Genomic DNA, 21,313 nt, shown 5'->3' with positions numbered 1-21,313 from the left:
TAAGAGTGAAGGTGTATTGGCACAGATAAGGGGGATGAAACATACACAAGGAAGGCAGGGTGAGGGGCAGGTGAAACTAATCAGGGCTGGTAATCACACAGGCAGGAAATAAGCAATACAGGTGTATCAAAATAAAACAGGAAATCATAACTGAAGAAAAAAAAACGGAAAACAACAACAAATAGCATGAACAGTTTGATTAGGATGTAACAGCAGTGGGTCAAATGTGCACGTCTGTCAGAGTGATCACAGCTGCTGCAGCACTCAGATGAAGCCATGTGGCCCTTCTGTGCCATGCCTGCATATCTTCTTGCTTGTATGCATGAACCATTTGTGCTATGCATGTAAGAGGTCATAAAGGTCATGGTAAGTATTTTAAAGAGGCATCCACTGAGACTAATTTAGGTGTTTCAGGGTGAAGATACACCTCTATCACTCTGTGTGCTAGTGGTAAACATTTTATATGAATTATCCTTGAGCCACAAAAGCAACATCAGTGTCTCGTAAACTTCCAGGCCACAAACCAAACAAACACACTTGCGCGTACACACACACACACACACACACACACACACACACACACACACACACACACACACACACACACCAAGGTCAGTGTCAGGCAGCTATAAATAGAGCGCTTATGTGCTTCTTGTTTAACAGGACATGGAATAAATCTTCCTAAATTCTGTTTTCCATTCTCTTCTCTAAACTTTGTTTTCTTCCTCTTGTCCTCAAAGTCCAGATTCATGCTCCCTCTTTAATAAAACAAGGCATGTGCCCGCAAGAGCACCAGGACACACATCACAAGGCCACCCTGTGCTCCCCCGCCTCCCCCCGCAACAAAGCCTTCACATCTGTGACAGGCCTATAAAAACCCTCACAGTCCTGTTGCCACCGGCCAGTGGAGTTTAATCTGCACTACTAAACAGAAAATGAACAGTAAGGTAGGAGAGAAGGTAGGAGAAAAGGCCACACATGAAATAAATAAGCACTTCCACTTTTGGTGGGTTTTTTTTGATAAGAAAAACCAGTCACACTACATTATTGACCCACCGTCCTCAGCCATTGTTCCTTTTATCTGTAGTTTTTGATCTTTACATTTTCCTCATGTTTTCTGCCCGCGTGTGTTTAAAAGGAAACGCTCCTGAAACATCAGCAGCACCTGCAGAGACAGAGAGATGCCATCGCCTACAGGATGAAGAAGCTGGCAGCTAAGCAGGCGGAGATAACAGTAAGTCTGCTAAATTGTTTTTTAACTACCCGCAGTTTTATTGAAATACAATACAGTACAAATTGCTTGCTGACTGTGATTATTTAATAATTTCTTCCATTCAGTTTGTCATTAGCCTGTAGGGTAGAATTATCCAACACCTGCTAAATCACACAAGGTGGGACCACATGGTGGAAATTTTGACTTTTTGACTCTAAGCCGTTTAAAATTCAGACACAAGATGAAATTAAATAAATGTTGGTGCATTTGGGAAGATTAAATTAACAAAAAAAAAGGAATCTTGATCCATGCTGTTCCATCAGTGTCAGTGTCACTGTGAACATTATGTTCCAAAAGAGCCGAATTTCTTAAATCACAATGCGTGCTTGTTTGACCTGAAGAGATGGGATTTGTAAGGTTTTTTTTTACCTGTATAATCTGATTGTTCCTAAAAGTGGTGGAACAAAGAGCATGTCCTTGTGCTGCTGTGGCACATTCAACCCAAGGTTAAATGAGTTATGAACTCTGAAATGCACTTTTTGTTGTCCTGCCTGTTTCTTGTTTTGTCTTTTGTCCTCCTAGCTTTCAATTTGGCTGTGCTCGTCCAGTTCGTTTTTTTCCCACATAAAACTTACTTATTTTTGTGAATTGCAGTCTGTCGACTCTTTGCTGTGTGGAAATTAATTTTGTAGATACTTTAAAGGTATACTTCACCCTAAAAATTAGCATTTGTAAATAATTATGTTGTGTTACCTTGAATTTGTGAGAAAAATATGTAGTTGTAGCCCTTCTGTGTTCAAAGGTATATTTTATCCTAGCTTCTCAAAGTGGCTGTAGTCTGCTGTTAAAAATGCATTTTAACACCCATGGCTCTTTCCCCGCAGAAAAAGACCAACGCAGTGAAGGAGAAAATCAGGAAAAAGTATGAGGACATGAAGCGGGTCCTGGATGAGGATCTTCGGATCACACTGACCCAGCTGGATACAGAGTGTGAGGCCACAGAAAAGTCAGTGGAGGACAGGATAGAGGAGTGCTACCACCTCACTCAGGAACTGGACCAGGAACTGTCCAACATCGGCGCCAATGTGAAAACACAAGACATTCAGGTAAACACAGAGAACAAATTTCATACAACTTCTTGTCTCACACTGTGATTAAGTATTCTGTTTATATCCTCTACAGAATGCTGAAACAGAAAAAAGGTTCGTTCACATTTATGAAATTACAAGCTTGCTACAAAATTTAATTTATAAGTGCTTCTGCTCAGCTTTTTGTTTTTGTCAAAATTAGAATATCTGAGACTCTGAAGCTGACTGACCCTGACCTGATTCAGATAGACGAGTTCAAGAATGAACAGCTGTTGAGTCTCACCATCAACCTGCTGCTGTTCATCAGATCCCAGGTCCCTGTCACCAAGAAACTGTTTCAGACCTGTGAGTTCACCACACAAAAACAAAACTGATATATTACCATGTGAAGGAGTCTTGCTGCTAGCATTGTCAAAGGCTGCAATTACTGCTGGTTAGTGCATGCCGATGTGTCAAGTGTTTTTCTCTCTTGTGAACTTATGAGGAGGACATGGCACTCAATTTCGTGCCGTCTGCCACGCAGATGCTGCAGATGTTGTCCTTGATGCTGACACTGCTCATCCCAAGCTGATCATCTCTCCCAAAGGCGACTCAGCCACATACACAGACACTTGGCAAGACGTCCCAGAGACTCCCTCCCGCTTTGACACCACCCTAAATGTAGTCAGCCAGCAAGGCTTCAGCGAGGGACGCCAGTACTGGGAAGTGGATGTGAGTGGGAAGACATACTGGGAGCTGGGGCTCACATACCCAAGCATCCCGCGCAAGGGCCGCGAGGAGGACTCCTGGCTGGGCCGAGGCAAGGAGTCTTGGTGTGTGGAATATTTTAACGGAGACTACACAGCCTGGCACGGTGGTGTTGAGCATGAGCTGCCTCTGCTGGCAGGAAAACAGTTTACTCGAATCGGGGTGTACTGCAGCTTCCCCGGGGGTTTGGTGTGCTTTCTAGGAGCCGACACCATGACCCCTCTGCACTGCTTCTGTGCTGGGACATTCACGGACACCCTGCATCAAGCGTTGTGTCCTGGTCATGACAACGAAGGCACAAACTGGGCGTCTCTTAAGATCTGCGATGCCTCACGATCAGCTCCTGTTCTCTGAGATGGGGCAGGAATGTCTCGGGGGCAGGAAGGAAGGGGCAGTAAAATGTGTTGCGCTGTGGGGCATGCGCATCAGCTGCCTGATGTGACATTCTTAACTTGTGACGCCGACATCACCTCCGGATACTGTGCATGTCAGGCTTGTCTAAATTTGCCTAAATGACATTTAAAGTGACCTCTATTTTAGATTCAAAGAACATGCAGATCATTTCAAGTCTTTCACACTTTTCTTTATAGTGGACACACTAAAGCTAACGTGAAGCTGCAGCTGTTCATACTCAAGTAAAGCAGTTATTTTAAGTTGTGTCATAATACTGTGATTTATCAGGGAATTGCAGAGATGCAAAACACAGATTTACCTTGACAAAGAAAATTTTAGGAAATAATAAAATAATACTGTAGGATAGATCTGATTTTTAAGTCAGTCAAGTAGTTGGATGTATCTACAATCACTTAGTAAATTAAACTTAGGGATAATGCTGGTGATGTTTTTTATGTTGAAAAATCCAACGAAAATGCCAAAATCAATAATGCATTAGTGCCAACTCAGTCGCCAAAAGAAAATGTATTACAAGTGAGATCTGCGTCTTCAGTTGCTTGTTTTTTCATGACCCATTGCTGTGTTTTCACCAGGAAAAGTGCCATAAAAATTGGTTGTTCTTTATTGAGGTATCAGTTTTCTGCTAAGATTGTGGCAACAAAAGAAGCTATTATAAGCCAAAACAACATTTTCCCAACCACAGCCAAGTAATTTTTGTGCCTACATATAACCATATATTAACTACAGAGTTGTTGAAAACAAAATTTTAACATATCTGCTACATAATACCATACAAACACATCTGTGTTTCACAGGCACGTACAATGCCAGCATTTATTCTGCTGACTGGGGTTAGTCCACCTCCCTACACTTTTTAACTTTTCTTACCCTGTCTGTGGATCTCAGCCCCAAGAACATCAGTTGCTACTAAAGAAATTAGTCAGATTTATAGCTTATTTTTTTAAATAAGTAATTTTCTAAAACAGCTGGCCACTGTAGTATTTATCAAATTTTACCCAAATAGCATTAAAAAGTGCATTTGTTGGGGACTATCTTCAGCTGTCTTTTTTTAATGATCTTTTCCTGGCAATAACAAAAAGATTCTAAATAATAAAATAAAGAATAACTCTGGACTTATCCCTTAAACCGATATTGAGAACACTGAAAAGTTAATACTTTAGACTTTTAAAAAACATATCTCTGTAAATAGTTCTACTCACTTTTAGGTTTAATTTTTAGCAATCCATACTAATACTAGTCAAAAATCGTCACCTCTCTGTTAACACTTAGATAATATTTAGTGGATTAATTAACAAACTATCAACACCTACCTTGTGTTAAAAAAGTAAGTCTTTCAACATAGCCTGTATTTATGCAAGTCCAAGAAAAATGACGCACAACTCATTACAGAATAACTTCATGTTTAATACAATAAAATGTTTACATAAGCATTCATCTGTTTTTAAGTTATTTAAACAAGGTATTGCCCCAAATTAAAAAGAAAATTGGGCCAGATTATACTTTCAATGTAATTCATTCATTCATTTTTTCCAAATCTTTTCAAATATATTCCTGAGGACAACAGCATTTAACACTGGAAAGCATTTAAAATTTTACCCTTAAAAATAATTTTCCCCTCCTTCAATTCCAATGCAAAACAAGTGGAGCAAACACTCCTTTCAGCACAGGTTGGGCACCACATCACTGATCAGAGATCCATGTGTCGAGAGTTGTGGCTGTATTGGACAAGTGCACTGGGTGGAGAATGGGACATGTCTCTTACTTAAAGGGTTTCACCCCAAAATCAATCAATCCTGTAGTGCTATTCATCAATCTAGATTGTTTTGGTGTGAGTTGCCGAGTGTTGGAGAAATCGGCTGTCTGCCCTCTCTTAAATAAGATTTAATTAGATGACGCTCTGCTTGTGGTGACTCAGTTACTCAAGATAATCCACAGACCTTGTACTAAATAGTGTCATGTAGTAACTATTTTCTTTCTCCCGAAAAACACCAGCCAACCGTATCACCATGCAAAAGGAAGCCCGCATGGACAAGAGGCTTGTGCTTGTAACAGCATGAGTTGTGAACATTAATGGCGTCGTCCTCGCTGTGACATTAGCTAGCTCAGTGGTGCTAGGTAAGCAAGTAGTAGATGCACGCTTCCTTCTGGGAGGTGTGGTTCTGTAGAGAGAAAATAGTTCTTGCATTAAACTGCTCACTATAAGGTCTATGGTTTATACTGAGTATCTGGGTCACAATTTCTACAAGACATTGTTGAATTTTTCAAATGTATATATATTTTTTGTGGCACTTTCAGCACCAGAAGCCAAGCGCCATCTAGTTCCATTATACTGAAGAGAAGGCAGACATCTCTACAGCCAATATCGCCAACACTCTACAACTGACAACCAAACAATCTAGTTTGATAAAAAGTACTACAGGTAAAAGGAAAAAATATGCACTTTTCATTTGGGGGTGAACTGTCCCTTTAAGTTAGTAGTGATCACACTTCTGGCAACTAGAAATATGATGTTTATGTGTTATCAAAATAAAAACAACTGATAAAAAAATACAAGGAGTGAAAAGGGGAAAATATGACAAATTTAAGCTATTGCTGAACTTTCCCCCTAAGTTACTGACACATGCAATCATGTGAATAATGTAAAAACATTGCAGCAACAATGAGAGTGTGTGTTGCGGACATGTGGATTGTGTATGTTCAGACTTGTCACCACCAGTAATAGCTGCCTCTGTGATTGACAGACTTTGGCACAATAACACAGCGTATTTGTGGAAACAGACTTTATGTAAGTCGTAATGACCATCAGCAAATGTCTACTGTCTTAAAATATTTATTTATATTTTACCTTATAATGCAATAATAGGAATTTGTTTACTAAATTATGCATTTTTGTTTTTAAAAAACATTTTCTTTCTTTGTGAGGTGGGTCTTTAAATCTTTCAAAATCAAAGATCAATTAAAAAAACAAACAGGCAGACTTTGCTGGGTATCTACTATCAGAATGTAGTGTATGTGATGACAATGTACAACACTAATATACAGTGAAATGATGTGGCATTTGTGCTTTGGGCCCTAGTCCAGCTTTACACTACGATATTTCCCAAGTTTATGACACAGTTTTTGACATTCTTCAGATTCTTTCAAGTGTAAAAGTCCTACAGCGTGTATCTTATTATCTATGAGAGTTATTACAGAGGAATGTCTAAAAAAAGCTAAATTCATAAACTGATTTGTTGGACCCCGACTGATAAGACAAGTGTGTAATTTTGATTATATGCAAATGCACAAACTTCACTTACTCGAGATTGCACAACAAGCAAGTGTAGTCTTTAACATCGGGCTGGGGAAACTGGCAAATAGCAGATAATCCTTGCTTTTGTCGGAGTGGACTATGCACTTGACCCAAAATCTCATAGAACTAATCACTACACAGCAAAAAGATCACACCTTCCTAGCTGACACATATGACAGTCTTTAACATGACATTAACCCACTTCATGGGACATTAAAGAACCTGAGGATGCCAGCATGCTGCTACCAACTTAAACTCGCTAGGAAGGCTGAGACACCGAGCCTTTGGCAAAAGCATCATTACATGTTTCTGCTCAGAGGAGTGTTGTCTTTTTCTGTTGTCACTTTTTTTCTGACGACTGACAGCTGAAAACGTGAAAACAAAGATAGCTGAAAATGATCTGATCCGTTTTCCAGATGCTTTTTTTTCTCCCTTTAGCTATGCATCAGACAGGGTTTGTAATTGATGTAGCACCCTCATGTCTCCTATGGCAATCAAAGGGTTTGTAATCCCTCTGTTCACTTTCCTGGTAGGGATTTCTGTAGACTTTTTGTATATAAGATTCCTGTCCACTCTGAATGTTTCATTTCGACATCTATTTCACATCCTGGAAAACGGAGAGACACATATTCAGATATGATTCCACCAAACCCACAAAAAACTGGCAGCAAATTTTCCGGGCCGGTGGAAAAACATGAATATTTCACAATGCCTGTCAAAAGAAAAGATCAGATCAAATGTGACGCCATTATTCCGAAGAATAACCTGAAGAAGAGGAAGAAGTTTCACCATCAACACATGAACGCGGAGTGCCACTGTAAATATTTTTTTCTCACGGAGTGCTTGTTTTTTTCGGGCCCAACTACACATGCAAAATGTTTTATGTGCTCCAAATGTGCAGTGTCCTGCTGGGCCTGAATCATCCCTGAATGCTTTGACCGCTTAGTCGGTACCTGAAACAGTCTGTAGAGTCAGTCAGTCAGTCAGTCAGTCAGTCAGTCTGTTGTGTCGTTCGGTACGGTCATTTAGGCTGGTGGTCAGTTAAAATACAGTTCTTTCGTCAGCATAGAGACCACGCAGGGAATCTGCTTCTTCTCACTGAAGCGAGGGTCTTCAGACCAGGACTCAAAGCTGGTGGCCACCATGTAGTTGACCCGTGTCAAGATCTGCATGATCTCCAGCTGCTTGCCAAACTCGTTGAGGACGTTGCAGAGCGCCTGGACAAACCAGGAGCCACGCCCAGGGTTCCTCCATGAGTAATACCCTGGAAAATCAACACGAGTCATCACTGAAACTAAGCTCCCAGATGACTTTTCACCGATATATACAACACTGGTATGATGGGCCCAGTCACAAGAAGAAAATATTTGCGTTTTACGTTTCTGCAAACCAAAAATGGTTGTTTTTTTTAAACTTTTTTTTAAACATTTTTTTACATTGCTGCCTTTCCTGCAGGGATAGTTCCACGAAAGCAGTTACATTTTCGCTGAGACATCATTGCGTTTTCTGCTGGGACAGTGACGCGAAAAGTGGTTGCTTAATGCAGAAACATTGCAGTGTTTCATGCTGGGATAATGGCACAAAAAGCTGTTGTTTTTTTACTAAAACTTGGCTGTGTTTCCTGCTCGGATAGCACCGCGAAAGTGGTTGTTTTTTTACAGTAATTTCTGCTTTTCTAGCTGGTACACTGCCCCTCTAAAGAGGTATTTGATATATTCCACATAATGACCAAGTGATTTTTGTGCCCAAACCCTTTACCACATGGTAACCACAGCCATGTTGAAAATGTAAAGAAAAGTTAAGTTTTCACATATCTGCTACATAATAATGTAAAATGTAACGTATAGGGCTGCACCCTCAGAAATGTGGCTGTTCAATACAAATATTCAATTATTCATTTTTTCCCCAGATAAAGTTTTAAAGTTCAGTGGCATTCACATAATAATGCAGAAAATGCCCGCTGCGGATCAGAACTGTGCAACATTTTTGCTGACACCAGCTATCAAACAAAAGCCAGACACTGTGACGTATTAAGTTGCTGTGAGCTGTAAATTCAACACTTCACAACACTGTCTTAGAGCCTCACGGAGCAGAGCTCTCTTCTTCTGTTTCGCAGCCTGCAGAGCAGCCTGTACCACAGAGTAGCATGAAAGTCAAGAGCGTTGACTTTGCTCCAAAGTCTGTGGAAATTCACTGCACTGCACACTGACTAGCAAAAAATGACTGCTTGACTTGAAGCGTTCTCGATTGACCGAAGGGTCTGTGACTGATGATTCTGATCTCCAGCTTCGAGGGGGCAGCTCTAGTAATGTATTTGTGGTTTGCAGAGACGTAGAAGTTTTTCTGGCGATTGGGTTGATGTGACAGATACCCAGAACACTTCACTCGTTTCAAGCACACATTCATTTGGCAATGATAACTTTAAAATGAAACTTTGCTTACCTGGCACAGTGGAGTAGGCAAAGAGGAAATCTGCCTCTACAGGGATCTTATGTCTTGGATTAGCATCTGTCTCCAGGGTATCGTTTGGCGGACCCGAATCTGTCTGAATACCGTCATCAAATTCGGAACCCCGGCAAGCCTGGTGAAGTAAATGAAATGACATTTCATTGTGATCCTGAGTAGCTTTCTCAACGATGACCTGGTGAAGCAATTAAAAATTAACTGTTTTTAAAAGCTGAGATAAGAAAAATCTGACACAATAGCTATCATCTGTCCGCAGGGAGCAACTGAAAGCCATTTAGCCCTGTCCTCTCAACAAATACAACTAAAAAAGTTGCAAGTTGTCATTCAACTTTTAGGTTGGCCAATTGGGTTAAAAGTGCTTAACTTCACATTAATGTACCAGTTAATTAGCAACTGTAACACTGACATGATTGTTACATAATCACAACATTTCTTAAAAATTGAAAGTCACGAGAATTTCGTACCTGAATGAAGAAGAGTTTGGGCTTTCCGACTAAGCTTTTGCACATGTCCCCTCTGAACAATGAGGTCATGGACTTGATGGGCATGGCTCCGTCTGTTCCGTAGATCATGCCCTCCTCACCATGGCTTAGCAGGATACAGGCGAAACACGAGCTGTCACTATGGTCTTCCTCCGAGGCTGACCCATACACACACAAACAAACACTCAACTCTTAGCTCGGCTCAGGCCTCATAAACTTCTAAATTAATGAAGACTCTTACTAACTTAAATAAGGTTCCTTTCTGGAGTTTATTTATCACTTTCTTCATTTTCTAACCTTACCATTCTAACCTTAATTTTGAGTAACAGCTCGCTGCTGCATCAACAAAACATGAGCAGATTCTGAAGAACAGCAGCCATTAAAATGTCCTATCATATCAAATTAAACGGAAAGGTAAGATTCTTTTTGAAGTGGGGTTGTATGATGTACTTATCCATAGCCAGTGTATTACCTTGATTTCAGTCAGCACGCCACCAGTTTGGAGAAGCAGACAGGAGTACCACCATAGAAACTAAGCAATGTATTGCTGTGAATGATGTCAACACCAAAACAAAATGTAGCCATTAAAAAAGGCCAATCATGTTAAGTTGTATTTATAAAATTTTACTGCTTACTTTGCAGTCAAAGAGACCTTTCTGACTTTCTGACAGGAAACTGAAGCTGTTATATTGCACTCTTTAAAGCCACCAGACTTCTGATAAATTACTTACAAAAACAGTAATTTTAATTTGCAAAACAAAGAAGTTGCTGGTCTACCACAGCCTTGATCTGTTTTTATTTGTGTTATTGTATGACTGATTCTGCGAGGTAAAATTACTGTTTTTATCAAAGGAGTCTGGTGGCTTTGAACACATGAATATAACCCCTTTCCTGTTGGAAAGAACCGTCTGACCTAAGGTAAAGCCGAGAAAATAATCTAAATATAGCGTACACTTAAACTGATATTGTCATGATCTGCCCTGATCTCCTCTTCATTTTTTTGTGTTTAATTCTATACTTCAGTCATGTTTAGTGTTTTGTTGCTCACATCTCCTCTCGTTACAGATCACTTCACTTCCTGTCCTTGTGTTTCCCACCAGTCTTGATTGTCAGCTCCGCCCTGAGTAGTTTCACCTGTCCCTCACTAGTCCTGCAGTCTACACACCTGTTCTCACCTCCCCAATTACTATCTCCCTTTTGTCAGTTCATCTTCATTTTTCTGTGCCCTGCTCTTCTGTGCCTGCCTGCTTTCACCGACCTGATGTTGGAACTGTAAGCTTTTTTTAATAAATCTCTGAACTCGTCCAACTGCCTTTTTTTGGTGTCTGCATTTCAGCCAAGACTAACAGATACTAACAGTTATTGTTTTTTGTTTTTTTTGGTACTTTTTTTAGGTGTCTAAAGTACGTTTTGCCGCTGACCCCGTTCACAGCAGCCCATTGTTTCCTTTCCGTGTTGACGTACTCCCGTCTGTTTCTCCAAGTTGGGGTCGAGGCCCACTGCCATCTACTCTAGGTAACACGCTAACCATGAAAAAGCATGTCATACGACCTCACTTCAAAAATCTGAACTATCCCAATACACAAGAAAGTCTATTAGTGTTCCCAAGGACGTGTGGTTTGAGAGGTGACTCGTATATCTTGTAATTCAGTCTAGACAGTGGACTGCTCTGATCAGTGGCACCAAGAGTATTAACCTTTGGTCAGATCGAAAGCACCTTAATTAAGATATAAGTCATTACTTTTACAACAGCACCACCTGCTGTCTGACCTGGCAGTTTTAGGACCATATTGTAACAGTTGTGAAAACTTTGCATGCAAACTTTTTAAAAAAATATTTTTGAAGGATTGACTGAATTAAGGCCTTATTATTAGAAAAATTAATTCAATGCCTTTTAAAGGATCTGCAGAAAGCCTATGGTACTCAATGCAGGACCGTTGGAAGAGACTGCATTTGTTTTTCTGTACCTAATAAACTGGCAATTGAACATTTGAAAAAAATTCAACTAATTTTTGAGGTATGACTAGATGTTTATGAGCGTATGAGGCAAGAACCCCGTCCACCACACAGGAACTACTGTATAGCAAGTATGAAAGAAAATTCTGAAAAGTTTTCAAGGTTTTTCGAAAAGGTTTCTCTGTATCTTATTTTAAGGGCTGTATGTTATATTTTTTCATCACCATCGAAATTTCAACTTGCGCATTTATTGGTGACTTTTAGAAATAATTGATTTTCCATTTTTTTCAATTTAACAAACAATTTGTTGTATTTTTAGCAGTACACGAAGTGAAGCAAAAAACTAAAGACTCATTCATATCTGTTGATTTATCACAAGTAGTAATGTTAATGCAATATTCAACAATGCATGTTTTCCTCTTGTGGTGCAGCCCTATTGGCATCTGAATAGTTCAACATTACTTACCCACATGAAAAAAAGAAAGATGTAAGAACTTCACTACTCACCCTCTCTGAGAAGACGCTCCATCTTCTCGCATGTCTGATCGTTGTAGATGTAGACATCGAAGCCCAGGCTCTTGAAGCACTTGAACAGCTCGCCTGCGTCTCGGTCCGTGCCATTGCGTACATTCATCCCTGCCAAGACAGTTGGCTTCGAATACATGTGGTTCTTTATGCATAAAACTGAATATGATTGAATTCGGGTATGCAACATGTTCACTGTACCTGTCTTTTCATCAAAGTTTTTGTTGTTGATGATGATGCACTTGCCCACTCGCTGGTGGCTCATCTTATACTGGAATGTTGGTGAAACAATTCTGTAATGGCTTTCAGAAGAGTAGTCCTGCTCCCGCGTCTGGCCATCCTTATTCTTCTTACTTAAGAGAAATTAAAATGTAAATTAAGAAGAGTTACATCATGGCAGCATTGCTAAAAATCAAATTTTAGCACTTAACTCCGACAATACTATTTAATTTTGAGCTGAATAGAAAATGTTTCCATTTCAGGCGATTTCTTTTAAAGTTAAAGTAGATACAAACAAATCTAATCCATAACATTATTCCCCTTATTGCCTTTTAATTCTTATACAACCAACTAAAACAACATATAAATAAGAAAAGTAATAGAAAGTAGAATGAAAGTAACAATGAATATAAGAATCAGGCCATCCAATTTTTTAACTTCCACAATGGCAATTCTGATCTTACATGGCAGCATCTTAGAAAAGTGAAATGTTATATTCTGAATCTTATAGCGACTTGATGGTATTTTTAAGTCCACATTATTCAATACACAACAGATATTTCAACATAAATAAATGCCGACACTTCCAATGCAAGAAAAACGCCGAAAACTGACTCACTCCAATCCACTTACTCAGAAACCAAAGAGTACATACATTTTCAAATAAGGCATTAATGTCGCAGCCAAATTTGGTCGCAGTAATCCACCATCGGGTTGAAGAAGAAACTAGAACATTTTTGCTTAGCGCAGATATTAAAAAATCGTAACCACGTCAATGTAGATGGGCAAGAGTTAATCTTCCGCCAGTGGCAATTCTCACAGACCTGTCATATTTCCATTCTTTAAAAGATGCATCCAGATAGCAAAGCCAACAGTGGCCCATTGGGGGCTCAGAAAATCCAGGCTTGTTCCAGAAGAGCCTAGTCATCAAGTTACTCGAGCACGGGAACAATACACGGCAGTGCGCTCTAACAGTCTCACGCACAACACTCACAGGAAGCCCAGCCATATTCTAATAAACATGTGATCCAGAACTTTTTCAAGCCCCCCTCCCACCTCCGAACCGTGCCAACATACTGTACCAAACAATCACGCGAGGGTGGGTAAAGAGCTGCAACTCTGTTCTGCTGTGGGCTGGGCATGGCAGAAAGAGGAGCAGGTAGGAGGACGGTGAAGAGGAATGTGAGGCGGCTGTGTCCGTCTTACCTGGGTTCGTCATTAAGCGCTACGCCACTCTGCATCTGAAATGCGTTGGTTTTGTCTCGCTTCTTTTCTTTTTCCCCCAAAAAGAGTACGTTTCTCCAGACCTGGCAGCTTAATTTTTGGCTGTGTGCTAGGATACTGACATGCTGTCTGTACTGGATGGACACCTGACTGGGCCAGCGGGTGCTGAGGACAGGGGCGGCGCACTGTGAGCCCCCTGAGTCAGCAGCCTCGCCACCACGCCAGTGCTTTCTAAAGGCCTATTCACACATGGCCCCTGCGCCTCGCTCCCTGCTGAGGTCAGACAGGGCAACAAGTTGCTCCTCTGCTGACAGGCACAGAATCTACCTGTACGGACATACTACACACCATGAGTGCCTTATTCCCTCAATTTTGGAGCTGGGTGCACAAGATGGGTTACAACTGAAAAAACTAAGAAAATGGTCCCTTTGCTAAATACAGGTTTCCCTCACAACTTTTTTCTTTCACCCAAAGGGGGGCATGGCCTTGGCTATGACGCCATGCCAGCCTGGTCCATGTGTATCAGGTCATACTTCAACAGCCACGCCAACACACCCCTACATTTTATATCAGTAATACCAACATACGAACATATTTTAAACAATAGCCAAAACCATGTAAATTCAATTTACATGGTAAAGACCTGGAAAATATTATTTATAATTTCAAAACTTCTATCATCTAGGTTTTTCATGAGCACCTTAAGACACTACAAATTACCAAAGAGTTGGTAATCAATAATTTCTGTCTTTGTTTAGACAAAATCCAACAAGTTCAACATATACAGATAATCACCAGGGCCATCTTTATATTAGACAAAATGCCTTTACAGATGACAAGTATGTCTAAAGAGGCATCACGAGTTAGACATCACTAGTTAATCTTCTGTTTGGTCATGCCTTCCTCAAAAAAGAAACACACCAAAGTACAGTTGATAATATAGTATAAGTTTCATGTAATACGTCCAAATTTGGTGGTTATGTTTGCTATCGGGTAACAATGAAAAAGTTTTAAAAGCCACACCGTTCAGCAGATTAAGCAATCATAATTTCTCTATGTTTTTTCTTTAAAGAATTCATCATATTTTAAAAGGCGCTTTTATTTGTTGACAATAAAAAAAGGGGGATACACTTTTTTTTTGTGTTTTATGAATAAAGCAAAATTGGGAGATAAAAATGTAAATGCGAGACAGAGCACACAGGTTTTGGGTTTTATTACCAGGGTCTGGGAGAAACAGCTGACAAATGTTTCTCCACTGCAGGGTTCACAGTGCCACCATGTGAGTCAAACTGGAACAAACGGACGTCTCCCTCATATGAGTCAGTGTTACACTTTTAAAAGACAAAGTCAAACACAAGACTCTGTGAACAGGCCCACACTCTATGATATCACACTAAATTCTCATATCACAATTTTAGACCCTGCTGCAGTACAGTCTAATTTCGAGCAGTCACTTGAGGACTGACATCAGTCCCAAAATTGACTTTAAAATCGTTTCCACGCTCCCTGCCCCATTACTTTAATTGGGCCATCAAAAACTAGGCTGCTGTGTCAAATCAAGGGTATGCTTTGAATATTTTTTGTAAAATTTGATAAATTGAGGCTGAAGAGGAACCAATGACACCTTTTTTTTTTTTACAAAGAATTGTCAGTCTTAATAAGAGTTCACAGTTAATGTGAGGTCTATTTTATTATTGTGAAAAACCCAAAAAGTCGGTTAAAGTCCCCGTTAAGCTCACTTACAACTTCTGAGTCCCATTTTTAGAAAACTACAACATCATCTTTTGCTGTGATGTTTCTTCCAGTAAAGCTGCTTGTTACATAAACGCCACTTTTAAGCTAAACGGATTTGTCATTATTGACTTAAGAAGGCTTAAAGGGTACATTAGATTCTTGACTTTTGACATATTTTGACAAATGAAAAAACAAAAACATTAAACTTGTATAACTAATTTACTAACACGTCAAATAAAATATGTACTTTCATTTGAAGTAAAATATTCTCCTGTAAATCGGAGCAGTATGTATTAAAAATGAAAAGCAGACTAGGTGGGCTTAATGTAGACATTTAGCCTAACTGTTGACTTAATAAATATGTGATAATATATATGAGTGTTTGTGTGCGGTAAATATATTTGGAAGTGGTATGGCACCACAGCAATAGTTTTACCACCATTACCTGAGAAATTATGCAATTGTAATATGAGAAATATATGCAAATTAACTGTTCAAAGAAATGAACTGCTCACAGCACAGTTCATTTCTTTTTCTTCTAAACTGCATCAACAGGGAACTGCTCCAAAACAGTATCGGGGTGAAAATGGGGACAAAATGACAAACCACAAAAACAACCTGACACTGATGAAAACAGTTAATTCTGAATTAAAAATGAAAAAAACAGAACAAAGTAGAAATAAATTTAGAGGAGAACCACACTCTGAAGAAAAGGGAAGATGATTGCTGCTGCAAAACACTCAAGTCATATGTAGCTGCTTATGCACGGCCTTCTCAATGCCAATCAAAAAAATAATGTCAAGAATTACCAGCAAAATATCATAAAACCACACTGTCATATACCCAGCGTTGGGGAAATAACTTTGAAATATAGCTTTGTAAGCTACCAATTACTTCACATTGCAAGATGCTGATCTACAGTAAAGCTACCGTGGGGAGGAACTAGTTTGGTTAACTAAAGCTCCTTTGAAAAAGCAAATTAAAGTACTTCATTAAAAAAACAATCATATTGGCAATGTATATTTGATATAAATACAGCCTAATACAAACAATTCATGCCAGCAAAAAAAAAAAAAAAAAGCCACCGGACTGAGTTTATTGTAAAAAGTACCCACTTGTTCACAGGTTGTAAATCAAAAATAAAATGCCACACTATTCATGGGAAAGTGCAGGAATGCTGGCTTTGGTTTTGTCTCTCAGTGTCATTCAGTCAGACACCTGCCTTATAGAAACTAGAGTCCAGGTGGGTGTATTGCACCAAACAGGATTACTCAATAACTTCTAAAATACCATGCAATAACATCTCTGAACATGTGTTAAGAAATAGAAATAATCAATACATATGACTAATTGTGGTCAAAGGAGGTTCAATTGCGGAAGAGAAGCATTAAATATATAAATAAAGTAATTAATTAATAAAATAATTCCTTTCTTTTAATAGCCAAAAACTGATTGAGGTTTCAGGGGTTAACGACACGAAAAATACCAAAAAACAGTGATTCAACTACTTGAATCTATATGCAAATATGCATAAATTCTCATACACAAACTTGAGAGGGAATAAAATGAAAGTGAAAGCAACAGATGCACGATTGCACATGCATGCACATGCATAATTTAATACAGTATGGTGCAAAAGTCTTTATATTATTGGTGTAAATACACCAGAAAATTAGTATATATATATATATGTGTGTGTGTGTGTATATGTGTGTGTGTGTGTGTGTAGTCTGCCCTAGAGGGTTCAAGACATGCCAAGTGGAAAGGGAGGTCACAGTAATTACTTACTTACTTACTTTAGCCTATCGAAGTTGTTTTATTCTGAAATATCTGCGTTTTTAATACTGTGTATACATATTCCTTGTATGTTCTGGTTGTATTTTAGTAACGACACTACTTAGAAATAAATATGTATGCTCATTATAACCTTATAACCTTGTTAAAATACAAATGTTTAAGTTGGCCTAGGACTTTTGCACAACACTGTACATGTTATGTTAAAGTGACTTCTGAGTGACCTCAGGTCCTTGTGAACCAAACGATCTGGGTTCCCCCACAAACACCGGAAAGGTTGAAAAGGAAATTACCCAAACAGCAGAAATCTTCCTCTGCGGTCAGGTTTGGCGTCTGTTTCATCTCTTGTCAGATTTTCTTCCTCAACTTCAGCTCCAAGATCAGTTTGTCCAGCAGGTTCTCCAGCAGCCATCTGCAGTACACACACGTATCACAACGTTATGGTTTGACACATTTATTGTACATCAACTTTTCCAACACGATTTCCTCATATTCGCCATTACTTCTAACCGCTCAGACGGTTGTTCAGCTGGTTTAAAAACAGTGGTAACAAATACATGGGTAACTAGTTTAATCACCAGTCAATTAACGTTATTACATCCAAATAGTAAGCGGAATATCTGATTAGCTTAGCGTCAAAAACCGAGCGGAAATGATCAGCTAGTTTCAACGTAGTAACGTTAAATTGACATGAACTTACACTCTCATTCGTGTGTTGTGCTATGCCAGCTATGCTATTGCACACAAGTTGACTGCGAGATGTTTTTGTTTTCCTTCTCCAAAGTTTTCGGCCAAGTTTCTGTTCCTCTGACAACTCCAGAAAACGAAAGGATTGCACGTTTGAGGTGCGTAATTACGTCAGAGCCTTGCGTCATATCTGCCAGATTTCATATTTACATTAAAGTACAGTCACATTTATAGACAGTCTATGGTCACATTTAACAAAGTCCACAGTTTATTCCAACATATCAGGTTTGGTAAATAACTTTGATAAGCTAATTATAGAAAACTGTAGCATTTATGTAAATTCTAATTTTGTACATTCTAATAAAACATCAGATTACATCATGAGAGTACAGAAATACATGACACACCTTTGCATGGTTATCAGGGGGCATAGGCGGACTTTACCATTAGGCGAAACATGCACTCGTTTGGAGCCCCTAGCCTCATAAAATGCCCGTTGGGGCCCCATCAAATGCCCTACCTTTATTTTTCTGCTCATGTATTATGTTTTTCAAAAAATACGTTCTCAAAAATAGCACCGGAATGACTAATTAATCAATAACTCGTGTCTTGTCGGAGTCTGTCTGCACCTCTCCCCCCTTCAGTCGGCACTACATGGACTATTCCATGATGCGCATCAACGTACTGCGCAGCACTTATGCGGAAATGATTCCGGCGCGCTGAGAATCAAATCATGTAAACACAGCACGACAGAGAGACAGAAATACCATGGAGCGAAGCTACGAGAGCGTTTCACAGAAAAAGAAGAAAAGGATGAAAAAACAGAAGTTTTTCAACGAACCTGCCAACGGTGTCTACCTGATCGTCTGTCAGAAACTGGTTACCGTCCGCGGGAGCGCGCGCAGCCGGTTAAAGCTGTATCGCCCGGTATTCACGTCTTCAGCTGCTCTCACATGGATCAAACAGTCGTAGCATGCAAATACACATAACTTATGTCCATGGTAAGCACATAGGTATGTTTTTGTGAAACTTAAATGTTTCCTGAAACCCAATTTTCACGTGTTTGCGATTTATAGTTTGATCAGGCATGACATTACTGCGATTCTACACAATATTGTCGTTCCCGTTGTTTGTATGTGTTTAATATGTCTAAAATCTTGTTTAAATTTGGAAAGTAGTCTATCATACTTTACGGATGGATAATGTAAAAATAAAGTTATCTGCTATCATCCCTATGTGCCTGCATGATATTACCTGTTCTGTGCCCGAGATTATAACCTTTCCAGTCCTTCTTACCTCCTGTTACCTGTTGAAATTCCTTTGAGGGCCCAATACAACCCATAAAAACCTGCAAAAAAAAATAATAAAAATAAAATAATAATAATAATTGCAGCTGTTATCTTGTTACTGAAAGGTTGTCTCTGCCTCAAAATCACTTGATTTCATTTAGAGTGATTATATTTGACAGGCTGTAGCTCACCAGTCATTTTGACCTGTGTAAATACCTTTGAAGGGCCAATACAATGCTTATAATGCAATTTTCATCTCGCCAAAAAGTGAATGCAGCTGCTCTTTTGTTACTGAAAGGTTGTTTCGGGTTCAAAATGACCACATTCAATTCTTGGAGGTTGCATTTGACTAATCGTAATCACTCCAGTCACTTTTACCTGTGTAAACACCTTTTAAAGGGCCAATGCAATGCATAAAATGCATTTTCAACTTGCCGAAATTGATTGCAGCTCCCATCTTGTCACTGAAAAGTTGTTTCTGCCTCATAATCACTTGATTTCATTCATAGTTAACATATTTGACGGACTGTACCTCGCCCAGTCCTCTTTTACCTGTTTAAGGACCTTTAAAAGACAAATGCAACAAATACGAGTCCTGTTTTCAATCCTGTTTTGCCAAGAAGTGATTGCAGCTGCTATCTTGCTACTGAAAGGTTGTTTAATCCTCAAAATGACTACATTTCATTCAGAGTAAATATATGTGACAGATTTTAGCCCACTCTGTCCCTTTTTACCTGTGTAAATACATTTAAAAGACCAATGCAACAAATAAAATGCAATTTTCAATTTGTCAAAAAGCTGCTATCTTCTTACTGAAAGGTTGCCTCTGCCTCAAAATGACTAGATTTAATTTTTGGGGGTTGTATTTGACTGTATTGTATTTGCCAATTGTAATCACTCCAGTCATTTTTACCTGTGGAAATACCTTTAAAGGGCCAATACATAAAATACAATTTTCAACTTGCCAAAGTGATTGCAGCTGCTATCTTGTCCCTGAAAGGACCTTACAATATGATACAGCTGTTTAAACAGTCTGTTGTGGCTAAAGCTAATGTGTATGTGCTAAACATGTAAAAGGACAGATGTGTATTGTTTAAAAACTGAGATGAATGTTTTATTGTAGTTATTGTAAAGGTTTGTTTGTCTTCATTCTAATATGATGTACAGTGAAACAAGAGAAGTGCACTATACGGTTACTTTTTTGAGCATGCAGGTTTTTTTTTTTGATTGTTTTAGGGAGGATTCTCACTATTGGCAACATGGAGCTGCATCGCCTGCTAACTGGATCATTTCAGCTTGAGGATCGCTTCATATTTCTGGACACTGACACATGGATGTTGTGTTGTTCCAAGTGGGGGTAGGAACCAAATCAAAAAAATCTTAGCTAAGGAGGATTCAGTTTTATTTGCACTTCGTCTATCATCTCAGATTGGTGTTTGTTCCAAAAGCTGAGAAAATCTGATATTTTCAGCAGGGCCAATGTTGACTGACAGTCTTAAAAAAAAGACAATTAAGAGCTAATAACTGAACAAGTTTGGGTCGAACAGAGCGTACCTTCAGTTTTTCATTTACACTTGGTACCAACAGTTAACTATTTCCTTTATTACATGTTTATTTGTGATTAATATATGTTTCTTTGGCTGTACTTTTTTTTTCCTTTAATTTCATTTCTATTGTACATTGAAATTGGTAAATTTGGGTCAAGTGGAAGGAAAGAAAATAGGAAAGTGTATCAGCAAAATAATACAACCTTTTATCTATCTATCTATCTATCTATCTATCTATCTATCTATCTATCTATCTATCTATCTATCTATCTATCTATCTATCTATCTCTCTCCATATATATATACTGTATATGTGGTATATACAGTAAAGAGCTGCTGGAAATCTGAATTAAATTCTTTGTATGTGTCTATCCACTAAATATACTTAGTTGATGTACTAAGTTAGACTTAGTAGAGCTATTACACATTGTGTTACGCTTTTATGTCTTAGAGTCATGGCGACATGCCCAAAGTTTGAACTAGCTGTCCAACTCAGGATGATGACACATATACAGTGACATCTGACCTTGCTGTCTCTCTCTCCCCTGCAGACAGACAGCTCGACTCAGCCAGTCTTCTAGCATGGTGCATGGGAGGGGGTTGGTCCAGCATGGGACATGGTGTCAAGTAAGAGAC

At 39.1% G+C, this 21,313-nt stretch overlaps 2 protein-coding genes and 1 long non-coding RNA gene across 6 annotated transcripts; 2 read left to right on the top strand and 1 right to left on the bottom strand.

The window, feature by feature from the left end:
- The first annotated feature begins 650 nt into the window (after nucleotides 1-650).
- On the top strand, nucleotides 651-4,896 carry LOC121959051 (zinc-binding protein A33). 2 transcript variants are annotated; one of them, XM_088069918.1, is made up of 6 exons: nucleotides 651-947; nucleotides 1,139-1,234; nucleotides 2,098-2,319; nucleotides 2,396-2,415; nucleotides 2,504-2,646; nucleotides 2,825-4,896. In XM_088069918.1, the coding sequence occupies exons 1-6, from the start codon at nucleotides 936-938 to the stop codon at nucleotides 3,400-3,402; spliced, it is 1,071 nt and encodes a 356-aa protein (XP_087926044.1). In that variant the 5' UTR covers nucleotides 651-935; the 3' UTR covers nucleotides 3,403-4,896. The 2 variants fall into 2 exon arrangements, with proteins under 2 accessions (XP_087926044.1, XP_087926043.1); XM_088069917.1 differs by having other exon boundaries at nucleotides 651-959.
- casp7 (caspase 7, apoptosis-related cysteine peptidase) lies at nucleotides 4,846-18,031 on the bottom strand. Of its 3 annotated transcripts, XM_042507585.2 has the most exons (7): nucleotides 17,855-18,031; nucleotides 17,448-17,566; nucleotides 12,385-12,536; nucleotides 12,166-12,294; nucleotides 9,685-9,860; nucleotides 9,197-9,335; nucleotides 4,846-8,018 (listed from the first exon to the last, which is right to left on the bottom strand). In XM_042507585.2, exons 2-7 carry the CDS (start codon nucleotides 17,564-17,566, stop codon nucleotides 7,792-7,794), a joined length of 942 nt encoding a protein of 313 aa, XP_042363519.1. In that variant the 5' UTR covers nucleotides 17,855-18,031; the 3' UTR covers nucleotides 4,846-7,791. The 3 variants fall into 3 exon arrangements, with proteins under 3 accessions (XP_042363519.1, XP_087926046.1, XP_087926045.1); XM_088069920.1 differs by lacking the exons at nucleotides 17,448-17,566; nucleotides 17,855-18,031 and adding an exon at nucleotides 13,609-13,754; XM_088069919.1 differs by lacking the exons at nucleotides 17,448-17,566; nucleotides 17,855-18,031 and adding an exon at nucleotides 13,058-13,216.
- A 536-nt stretch (nucleotides 18,032-18,567) lies between these two features.
- LOC148186325 (uncharacterized) lies at nucleotides 18,568-21,305 on the top strand. Its single transcript, XR_015775050.1, has 3 exons — nucleotides 18,568-18,842; nucleotides 20,367-20,487; nucleotides 21,229-21,305. It is a non-coding gene; the product is annotated as an uncharacterized LOC148186325 (long non-coding RNA).
- The last annotated feature ends 8 nt before the right edge of the window (nucleotides 21,306-21,313 follow it).

This window comes from Plectropomus leopardus, chromosome 19, assembly GCF_026936395.1.
Source record: "Plectropomus leopardus strain MGB_pleo_1.0 chromosome 19, ASM2693639v1, whole genome shotgun sequence".
Classification (NCBI taxonomy): Eukaryota; Metazoa; Chordata; class Actinopteri; order Perciformes; family Serranidae; genus Plectropomus; species Plectropomus leopardus.
Note: the sequence above shows the minus strand (reverse complement) of the source record. Positions and strands in the feature narration are given on the sequence as shown.

Excerpts from the sequence above, each read along its gene's own strand:
- LOC121959051 (XM_088069917.1), top strand. The coding sequence starts at position 936 with ATGAACAGTAAGGTAGGAGAGAAG. Across the intron at positions 960-1,138 it reads ACAGTAAGGTAGGAGAGAAG|GAAACGCTCCTGAAACATCA; the intron begins GTAGGAGAAAAG and ends TGTGTTTAAAAG. Across the intron at positions 2,320-2,395 it reads TGAAAACACAAGACATTCAG|AATGCTGAAACAGAAAAAAG; the intron begins GTAAACACAGAG and ends TATCCTCTACAG.
- casp7 (XM_042507585.2), bottom strand. The coding sequence starts at position 17,566 with ATGGCTGCTGGAGAACCTGCTGGACAAACTGATCTTGGAGCTGAAGTT. Across the intron at positions 12,295-12,384 it reads AAACTTTGATGAAAAGACAG|GGATGAATGTACGCAATGGC; the intron begins GTACAGTGAACA and ends CTGTCTTGGCAG. Across the intron at positions 9,336-9,684 it reads CCAAACTCTTCTTCATTCAG|GCTTGCCGGGGTTCCGAATT; the intron begins GTACGAAATTCT and ends TTACTTCACCAG.